The 10,400-nt window shown below is 34.6% G+C and overlaps 1 protein-coding gene across 1 annotated transcript in view; it reads left to right on the top strand.

Annotated features, from left to right (window-relative positions):
• Positions 1-225: 225 nt before the first annotated feature.
• LOC119828533 (protein-glucosylgalactosylhydroxylysine glucosidase) overlaps positions 226-10,400 on the top strand; it is a 14,990-nt gene continuing 4,815 nt past the window's right edge. Inside the window, exons 1-10 of the mRNA XM_038350718.1 lie at positions 226-698; positions 1,962-2,293; positions 2,584-2,886; positions 3,816-3,916; positions 4,772-4,907; positions 5,327-5,474; positions 6,598-6,745; positions 7,437-7,527; positions 8,102-8,189; positions 8,685-8,882. Of these exons, the coding sequence (XP_038206646.1) occupies positions 523-698; positions 1,962-2,293; positions 2,584-2,886; positions 3,816-3,916; positions 4,772-4,907; positions 5,327-5,474; positions 6,598-6,745; positions 7,437-7,527; positions 8,102-8,189; positions 8,685-8,882 (1,721 nt within the window). The 5' untranslated portion in view covers positions 226-522. The remainder of the gene's footprint in view (positions 699-1,961; positions 2,294-2,583; positions 2,887-3,815; positions 3,917-4,771; positions 4,908-5,326; positions 5,475-6,597; positions 6,746-7,436; positions 7,528-8,101; positions 8,190-8,684; positions 8,883-10,400) is intronic.

The following is a 10,400-nucleotide window of genomic DNA, read 5'->3' as shown; positions in this document are numbered from 1 at the left end:
GCTTCAATATCAAAACTAGAAAAGTGTATAATATATACATACATAACTGTAAAATAATAATTGTCCTCGCTTCCATTTAAAATCACTTCGTGTAGAATTGTGGCACTCAATTCTCAATTAAAACAGGAAGTTAAAACAAAGCGCCGTCCCTACACATTATTATCATCGTTATTAGTGTCATGTCACACAGGTCGCATAATCTAGACTTTAGAGGGTGACGCTGCGTTGACAAGCGCGATCGCTACCCGCATTCATCTTTTGACCATTGCCTACTTCGTAAATAAAAAAAATAAATAAAAAAATTACGCGGTAGATTAAAAAAGAACAGTGCGTCGTGTGCTAGTGACAAATATTATATAAATTATCGTGTAACTCAAAACGTAATTAAATAATATAATTGTGTCATTTAATTTTTTTTATAATTTAAAATCACAAAAGTGTTTTTTAAACAATTTCTTCGTGTTATGGCAATTTTTTCTACTATCATATTTTTGAAAAGATAGCAAGAACATAAAACTTTGGATGTGGCATTTCTTGGCGCGAAATAGGCAAGTCGCCGCCATGTTAGCGGTATTGACGGCAGCTGCTCTAGTCGTCATATTTTTGGCCACAAAGGGATCTGGTTATAGAATAGTGGAACAGCATGATATGGAGAGTGATGATATCAGTGAGAGAGATGACATATTTTCGACGTATAAGTAAGTTTTTTACAATTGAGTGCAAGTATATTATTCTTTGCATGATTGTTTCTGTATTGATGCACTATCATAAAGTCAATGACACTATTATTTACACAATTAAGTAAATTATGTGATATGTCTGCAGTTGTTTGTGTATTAATATATTATCAAACTGATAATTAATCAGTTAACTGTAAAAATGTTGGTAACTAAACAACAATACTACCGATTTTTGAAATATAATTCATTTGACCAGGTTATCAAAAATTGAATTGAAATACGAAGCTACGATGTAGATTAATATGAAATAAATTTTTCTTTTTAAAAGTAAAAAAATATATGTATACATTTTTAACATTTCATTTTTAATTTTATGTTATTGAAATTTATTGCTTTATAAATATGAAAGTTATAATGCATTTTTATGTAAGTATTTGTTGATCACTTTTGAACATATATTCCCTCTTCATCGCCTCTTATATATTTAACCGAATCAAATAAAAGTAGGTTATCAATAAATGTATAAATCATAGATTAAAATAAATATAAATATAATCTTTTATTCGAACGACACGACACGACACTAACACGATAACATTGTTAATTTCTTATGGTTTTTCAAATTAAAGTAAAATACGTAGATACTTTTAAGAGCTTGTTCACGTCATACTATGGAGCTACTAACATAATAAAAAGACACGGTTTATTATTAGACTGTAATATTACACAGGCTCTGAAAATTCGGGCTTTTTTTACCCGACTGCTTCCGAGGGACGTAACAGTTTTTCGAGCGTTTACTTGCGCTAAAACGTTGTTTTGGTAGATAGAATAATTGTTTGTCGACCTCTGCAGCATCATACATATTGCGATTATTATAATTCAAATATTCAATAACTTTTATACGGACAAATAAAATTTTGAACTGATGCTATATATAAAAAAAAAGCAAAACAGTTCAAAGATTAAAATTTCTACTGTAATTTGGCATACAATTTAATTATCACACAAGTAACAAGTATTCATATATTTTTATTATAATTGATTTGTTAAAATTGTGTGAGCATTAAGGTATATCTATCTAATGAATATAAAGTCTTAAGTCTATATAAAGAATGTAAAGTAGTTTTAGGTACGAGATTAAATCTATTTATTTTTAATTTGAATGTCTTTTACTGAGGTTCGCCTTCCACCCTTCCAGCGACTCCCCGGGGAGTTGCAACCTCGGTTCTAAAAAACTCTAATTTATATAAATTATATAATAATTGTTTCTACTCCATTCAGCCTCCCAGCCGACGATCGCTTCATGGCATCCATCGGTAACGGCCACGTAGCCACCAACGTCTTCAGCGATACCGTTTACATGAATGGTCTTTATAACGGCCGTAAGGGTGAAAGTCGCAGAGCAAGGATACCTGCTTGGTCTAATATTAGACTGAACTCGACTCTCACCCACCACCCTTATAGACCTGTATACAGTTTGGATACAAAGCGAGGCTTATTCACAGTCACTGTGGAAAGAGAACGATCTACTGTCACGCAAAGAATTTATGCACATCGGTATTATACAAGAGCGATTGTCAATCAGATAGAGGTTGTTCCGAAAACACATACTGGTAAGTTGGTAAATAACAATAAAAAACGCAGTTTAAACTTTCATAATAGTGTAAATTGTTACGCAAAGATACATGTAATAATGTTTGCCTGTAATTTTAAGCAAGGAGTGTAAAGTTAGCGTAAGGCAAGCCCTTAATTTTCACAATTTTTTTATAACCTTTGCGGCTTACAAAAAATAAAATATTTAAGAGAAAACAGGGGTGTATTATTCAGATACTTTATTTTATGTACATCGCCTTTATTATTATTTGAATATTAACCTTAATCCATCCATCTTCTTTGTTATCAGACCCAAATTTCATCCACCATGAAATCTGGATTACGATTAAGCAAATGCCAGGTTCACATAGTAACGATATAGACTTTGCTCCCCCCACCGCTGAGATAATCGAGGGTCGGGCATCTTGGAGGTCTTGTGGAAAGACCAGGGTCTCCGAAGACCCTGAGTACCAGCCGATGCTGGTGGACGTGTGCGCTTATTGGACCTCAGTGCCGGATCATTTGGTTGTGCCACACCACCGGCCGAGGGTCTTTACATTTGTCATGACAGTAGACAATGATCAGGATGTTGCTAGAAAGGAGTTTGTTAAAGGTTAGTTATAATCCTACTTTCTATCCTATCCTATCCTACTTCCTATCCTATCCTACTAATATTATAAATGCAAAAGTTTGTAAGGATGTGTCTGTGTGTTTGTTGCTCTTTCACGCAAAAACTACTGAACCGATTGCAATGAAGTTATAACATATGGGCAACTTTTTATCCCGATATTCTTACGGGATACGGACATACGCAGGTGAAACCACGAAGCGCAGCTACTATTCTTATATGGGTTTTAAAGTCTTATTATATTAGGACATTTATGAATATAAAAGCAATGTTCTAAATTTATAATATATGTGTATGTGGTACCATCAAATAGCTTACTTGAAAATTTTACATTAAGGTATTGGTAATTGTTGATGGAGAATTATCTAAAACATGTACGCTATTACTAAATAATTCATCATCGTCGGCCCTTATCCTTTTTCAGGAAAACGAAAACGCCTCCTATAATATATACTACTACTTAATACTTCAAAATAAATAACAATTTAATATGGTTCGTTATTAATAAATTTTTATTGTCAAAGCGGGCAACCGTGAAAGAGGTTCGCCCATAGTAAGCTCGCCCATAGGAATCCATGAAAGATTTTCTCACGTAAAAAAAAGTAAGCTATCACCATTACACATTCACCGAACGAAATACAGTAGTATTCACACTATTTGATGCTGATCTTCTATGCGGGTGTGGTATCATCTCTGGAGCAAGCTGACCCAGTTCGTGTCCAAGGACGCTCTTTTTAATTTTTTTTTTTCGTGATTTGATAAATCGAATACTGAAATAACTCTAACGCTGGTTAAGTTAAGATTCATGTGTTCTTTAGTTTATAATTTTATTCATTCTAAAAACGAATACTTCAAGGTTCATTCTAAAATTGAATATTTGAGCACATAGATAGTGAAGTTACACGTATGAACAGTATTGCAGGAGGACGGGAACAGATTGTTTAAGAAACACGTCGAAGAATGGAAGAAACTTTACCAAGACGCCAGCATGGAGATTGACGGAAATCTTAAATTGGTAACTATCTATCTGTATATAGCTATTTCTTTTTTATTTATCTTTTAGTTAGTTTATCATAGTATGAAATAGTTTTATATCGGCCGGTTAACCATAAATAAGTTATTAGTATAAACATTTTTATCTTATAAAGTTTTTTTTTTGCAACAAAAAGTTGGGGAAGATAATTTGGACAAAAGTATAATTTTTTGTATTATTACTAGCTACATGCCTCGGCTCCGGGTAGTCTTTAATCATAATTGATATAATATAAATGATCCTTTACTTTTAAGTTGGATTAAACTGCGTCAATTAAACTTTATACAAATTTTATTAAAATCGATTTAGTAGTTTGGGAGTACATCGCGGACAAATCATGACACGTCATTTATATATATTAAGATTGCATGAAATAATTACATTAATGAATACATTAACGACATTGAGAGGTAATTCAATCGTGTTAACAACAAAAATTATGATCTTAAAAGTTCCTATCGAACTCTCATATTCACGTATCTATAAACAAAGCTTTCATTCATTGAACTAATTAGCGCATTCGTTCTTAGAATACACGCCTTATTAAATTAGCCATAATAATGTGGTCGTTTCTATTGGTGGCACGATAACAAGTATCTTAGTTGTACGGGTTTATAACATGATTTCATTTATTTTGGGCTTGACAGTCTTGTTTGTATATTACCTATATATTATGTTCTCACTGCAAAGCCAAAGGCCTCCAATCCACCATGTTGGCCTGGTTCCCGAAGTCGGTAAACTATTAATTTTTGAACATACTTGTTTCTTCACGATGATTTGCTTCTCCATTTCAACTCGGTAATACGATTACATTTATTTATTTTGTATCGTTTCCAGTCTAAGATCGTAAACGGTATCTGGTACTACTACTTAAGCTCGCTGCCGTCTCGCGAGTCTTACCAGCCTGCCGAGAGATTCTTTGGCTTGAGTCCCACGGGACTGGCTAGAGGCGGCTCTTTGGAGGATTATGAGGGTGGGTCGAGATTTACTGTACATGTATATATGTATAAAACTAACCTGCTGTAGACCTTCCTCTTGAACCACCCTGACTCTTAAAAAAACATATCTGTTGCGTAAATTTAAAGATCCAAGCATAGATTTTATATTATGTTGTAATATATATATATACATATATAAATCTTAGTCAAAATTATACAACTAGTACATTATTATTGAGTCTTGCAGGAAAGAATATATTAAAAATTTGAATTACTTTTTGGGCATTCTAAAATTAGAGTTATAAATAAATTCGCTCTACATATTATAATAAGACTGTTTCTTTCCTTCTTTCATATTAATAATTGAACCTAATACCTCCATTTGTCAAAACTAAACTTAGAAGTGCATTCATATTAAAACCATATAAGTAATTATTACAAAACAATTTTCCAGGGCACAATTTCTGGGACACAGAAATGTGGATCTTCCCAACCATTCTACTCCTGTACCCGGACTACGCCAAGAAGTTACTCCAGTACAGACTTGAAACGGCGTATGTTGCCGCAAATCTTGCTAAGATCACTGGGAATAAGGGATATAGGTAAATATTAACAGAACTAGACCATAGTACAAGGGAAGAGCATAGACCGGAGGTCGGTTACCTTTTCCTCACTCTTCCCAGCCCATTTCTTTATTTCTTCAATAAATCCTTTCCTTACCTAAGTGGGTAGCACCTTCCCAGTGACACTACCTTGTACCTCTGCAAATGTTCATGGGCGGAGGAGATCTCTTACTATCAGGCGAACCACCAGCTCAGTTACTTGCTATACCAAAATAAAACCATTGCTTTATTTGTGTGTGAGACTAGCCACTTGTAGCGACAAGCCAGGTTGACAAACCCCATATTACAAGAGGGAAAGATGACAACAACTTTTTTCTTATAATATTATAGTACGCATTTTATTAATATGATTATATTAATAATCAGAAATCAGTTATCATTATTAATAATTTTAATATCTGGGCAAATTCATTGCGATACAATAATGTGCTAATAATCTGCCAGGCGCCCGAAATTTCTCGTTTATTTTCAACCGACGTAGGATAAGAAGAGGTTAACAATTCGATTGTGTATATTTTGTTTGTTACATGGGTGAACCAATTTTTTTGATTCTTTTATTATTTGAAAGCTGATGCCTCCAATGTGGTCGTTGTAATTTATTTTAAACTAGCTGTCCCAGCGAACTTCGCAACGCCATAGAATATTGTTTTGACATATTTTCCGTATCGTTCTCACCTTTTAAACCTTCCCTAGACCTCCACGGACATATCAAGACCAAAATTAGATAAATCCGTTCAGCCGGTTTCGAGTTTTAGCGAAACTAACGAACAGCAATTGATTTTTATATATAAGAAGAAGATTTAGGTTTCTTTTGGAAAATTAAAATCATAACATTCCTATTGAATGATTGTTTTATCTAACAATGTTACCAAATGATAACAATTTTAAACAAAAAAAAAAATCACGTAATTGGTTGAAAGCCCACAGAGTTATCGAGTAACAAAACCAAAAGAAAGCAATTTTCGAATCGAAAGAAAAACGAAGGACGAAGACGAGACGAAAATCGGACGTTTTTGGCACGTCAGTTGAAAAGCAACCCAGCTCCGGTTTACTCTGTTCTATCCATCTTGTCTGAAATCGTTTTAAATCCAAATACCATCAGATTTCCTTGGGAAAGCGCGTACACCGGGTCGGAGGTGACGCAGCCCTGCTGCCCCGAGGTGGCGGAGTTCGAGCAGCACATCTCCGGCTGCATCGCGTTCGCGGCGCGCCAGTACCTCGCGCTCACCAGGGACGAGGACTGGCTGAAGGTGGGTGCCACCAAACAAAGGTGGCATGCGAAAAATTGGGTCTTCGGGTTGCTATGGTAACGGTGGCATACGCAAAATTGGGTCTGCGGGTTGCTATGGCAACGGTGGCATGCGAAAAATTGGATCTGCGTCTTGCTAAGGCAACGGTGGCATGCGAAAAATTGGGTCTTCGGGTTGCTATGGTAACGGTGGCATGCGCAAAATTGGGTCTGCGAGTTGCTATGGCAACGGTGGCATGCGAAAAATTGGGTCTGCGGATTGTTTTTATCAGTTAGAATATAATCATCAGGGTATTATGGGGGTGCCACTGGTCTGCGGGTCGCTATGGTGATGCTGCTATGCGAGAATCTGGAGCGTTATAATCTTTTAGATTATTCAATAAATACATATTATTGTCTATAGTAATTAATTAATTATATATAGTACAAGTTCGTGAACTATGAACTTTATTTTTACACTTTATTTAACTACGCTCATGAATTCATAGATGTAATAAGCATAGTCTTACTGAGTATTTATTCACTAAAAACTACAAATAAAATAGTATTCGAGTTTCAAAGGATTATTTTTTGATTTGGAATATGGAATACATAAAGATTGAAAAAAAAGTTATGATGTATGCATGAGGTTTAATTTTCAGAAAAAAAAACAGGGAAAAACTTTTTTATAATAAATCGGTTATATATTTCAGCATGGCGGTTGTTCGATCGTCACTAATATTGCCGACTTCTGGGCGTCGCGCGCCGTCATCAACTACACAACTGGCCTTTATGATATATCAAGTTAGTGTAGTCCCGCGTACTGGGGTATGGGTCTTATGATTCACCCGTTTCACTGATCGATTTGGACAAGTAGGTGTTGGACCACCTACTTGTCCAAATCGATCGCTTTTTGTGTCCTGCTAGACGAAGTCATTTTTTGTGCGTCCCCACCGAATAGAACCCAGGTCCCCTCGGTTCTATTCTCACGCGTTAACCACTCTACCAAGTGGGCAATATTTTAAATACAATTTACTTTCTGTAAAATGCTGTTCTGGCTTACTCTTATCATTACGAGGTATGAAAAATTGATGTTGGCCGATTCACAGATCTACCCGCACACATAATTCCATAAAAAGCCGTTTCAGAGGAGTTTTGCTAACATTGTGACAAGAAAAATGTAAATTTAGATATACATTTTATTAGAGATATTTGAAAATGGTTAACCATTTACAAAGAGAAAATGAATGGAATAGAATATCTACTTATAGACGCTAAAAACCGGGTGGCCACTCAACATCAGGGGATCCAACTGTTCATTTTATTAAAAATGCTTTAATATCATTTAAATTACAAGTATATAACTTTTCTATACTAGACGTGATGGGGCCGGATGAAGACCACAGCAATGTGACCAACTCCGTTTTCACCAATGTCGTTGCTGGATACTCCCTATATTTGGCACAGTAAGAAAATAATTATTCGCACAATTTCAGTTATCTCTTTGTGTTATATTTTCGTTAATTCCTATTTATAGTTATTTAAAAAATTAAATAAAATTAAATAAAATATATTAAAATTGCTCACGTTTGTTACTTCACTACATAGTATAAAACAAAGTCGCTGTCTTTGTCTTTTTCTCCCTATGTATGCTTAAATCTTTAAAACTACGCAACGGATTTGATGGGGTTTTGTTTAATAGATATAGTGATTCAAGCGGTAGGTTTTTATGTAGGTATATTAACATCTATTAAACTACTCCGAATTTAACGCGTGTAAAGCCGCGGGCAAAAGCCAGTTGTCAATAATTCCAATATATAACCTACCACCAGCTATTTCTTTTGGGTATAATTAACATATAAATAAAATCAAAAGCAAGCGAAATAAGTACATCCATTTATATTCAAGTTCTTTTTAACTCTTTTAAAAAACTAAAAAGAAAACTCTTTCTATCTCTTCAGATATGTAGCCTGTCTATGCAAATCGTATTACATATCCAAAGAGCCAGACCGTTGGGCGGACATAGCCTGGAGTCTAGCGCTACCTTACGACGAAGTTCTGGACTACCACCCTCAGTTCGCGGGCTACAAGCGAGGGGAAACGATCAAACAGGCGGATGCCGTTCTATTGGGATATCCGTTACAATATCCCATGAATGTGTGAGTGGTTTTGAATTTCGAACGAATTTTCGGCCAGAGAGATATAGAGTTTTATATAGTATTGAATTTCGAACGCGGCTAGATTTAAATTTCGAATGTTATTAAATAGCGATTCAGGTATTCGTTACATTCATATTAGTCAATATTCACATCAGTCGAAGCGAAGAGAAATAGTTTTTTTTTTCAAAATATCATGATTATAATATTGCACTTAGAACGTTTCATTTTTTTTTTTATTTGAAACAAAGTTACAAGAACATTTTTAAATGTCACTAGTTTGAATTTAGAACTAAGTATATCAAGCAGGCTGTGTTGTTGCTATGCTATTTAATCTGTATTTTGTATACTCCAAGTATTTGAAAACCAAATAATTTGGTCTTTGAATTTAGAATATGTTTGACTAAACAAACCGAAACTGGTTCCATCTATTAACATGATAGATATGTATAAATAGGTTTAACCATATACGATTACGATCTTCGTGAATTATTTAGTGATAGAATAATTATACTGTAAGTACTCAATTATTAATCCCTCCAAATAACACGAGTATAATAGGTGCGACCCGCGATTTCACCCGCGTAGGTCTGTATCCCGTAGGAATATCGTGATATATAGTTACCTATGTGTTATTCCAGTTGTCCACCTATCTACGTACTAAATTTCATTGCAATCGGTTCAGTAGTTTTTGCGTGAGAGACAAACATACACATTTACATACATCCATCCTCAAAAACTATCGCATTTATATATGCGATTTCATAAATTACATGTTATTTAATTAGGTGTCCAATCATTGGATGGGACTTTAAATGGGAAAAAAATACATAAACACGAGTATAGAATGCCTTCTTTTCGTGTTTGGAAGTAGATTAAAAACGACAAAGATGCTAATAAATAGGGTTTTGTTAAATTAATATTTAAATATGAATTACCCGCATCTTAAGTCCGAAAAATGTTAAGTGAAAAATGTGCGGAAAATAAAAAAACAGGGAGAAAAATATCTCATAAAACATCTCATACTCATCAGTAATAGGTAATCCCTAGTTACCTAGTACTAAGATTGATACCAAAAATATTTCAAGCCCTCAATGAGTATGTCCTTACAACGAGCTATGATGCAAGCAGCATTTAACTTTCAACTATACAATTTACGTCTATTTAATGGCCTTCTATTGGGTCTAAAAAGGCACTTAACCCTTTACCAACAATAGTGGCAATTGAAAAGGACTCGGTAAATTGGTGCTAAGAGCTGTTAGTGTATTTTGTTTATAAATATGCGAGTGGCCTATTTAAAGACGAGTTATGTAGGTCGTCCTATTTGATTAAAAAAAATCTCTAAGTATTTTACTGGAATTAGGCCAGATCGCACCGGGGAAGTACCACATCTCAACAAACCGGCGTGAAATAGTAGCGTGCCTGTCCTGTTTCGTCTTTCTTTCCCTTATTTCTTACCCACTAATGGTAAATGTTAAAACTGATATATGACGATTCAAACGTGCTATAACGAGTTTTATT

The sequence above is a fragment of the Zerene cesonia genome, chromosome 1 (genome assembly GCF_012273895.1).
Source record: "Zerene cesonia ecotype Mississippi chromosome 1, Zerene_cesonia_1.1, whole genome shotgun sequence".
Taxonomy (NCBI): Eukaryota; Metazoa; Arthropoda; class Insecta; order Lepidoptera; family Pieridae; genus Zerene; species Zerene cesonia.
This window is presented reverse-complemented; position numbering and strand designations above follow the sequence as displayed.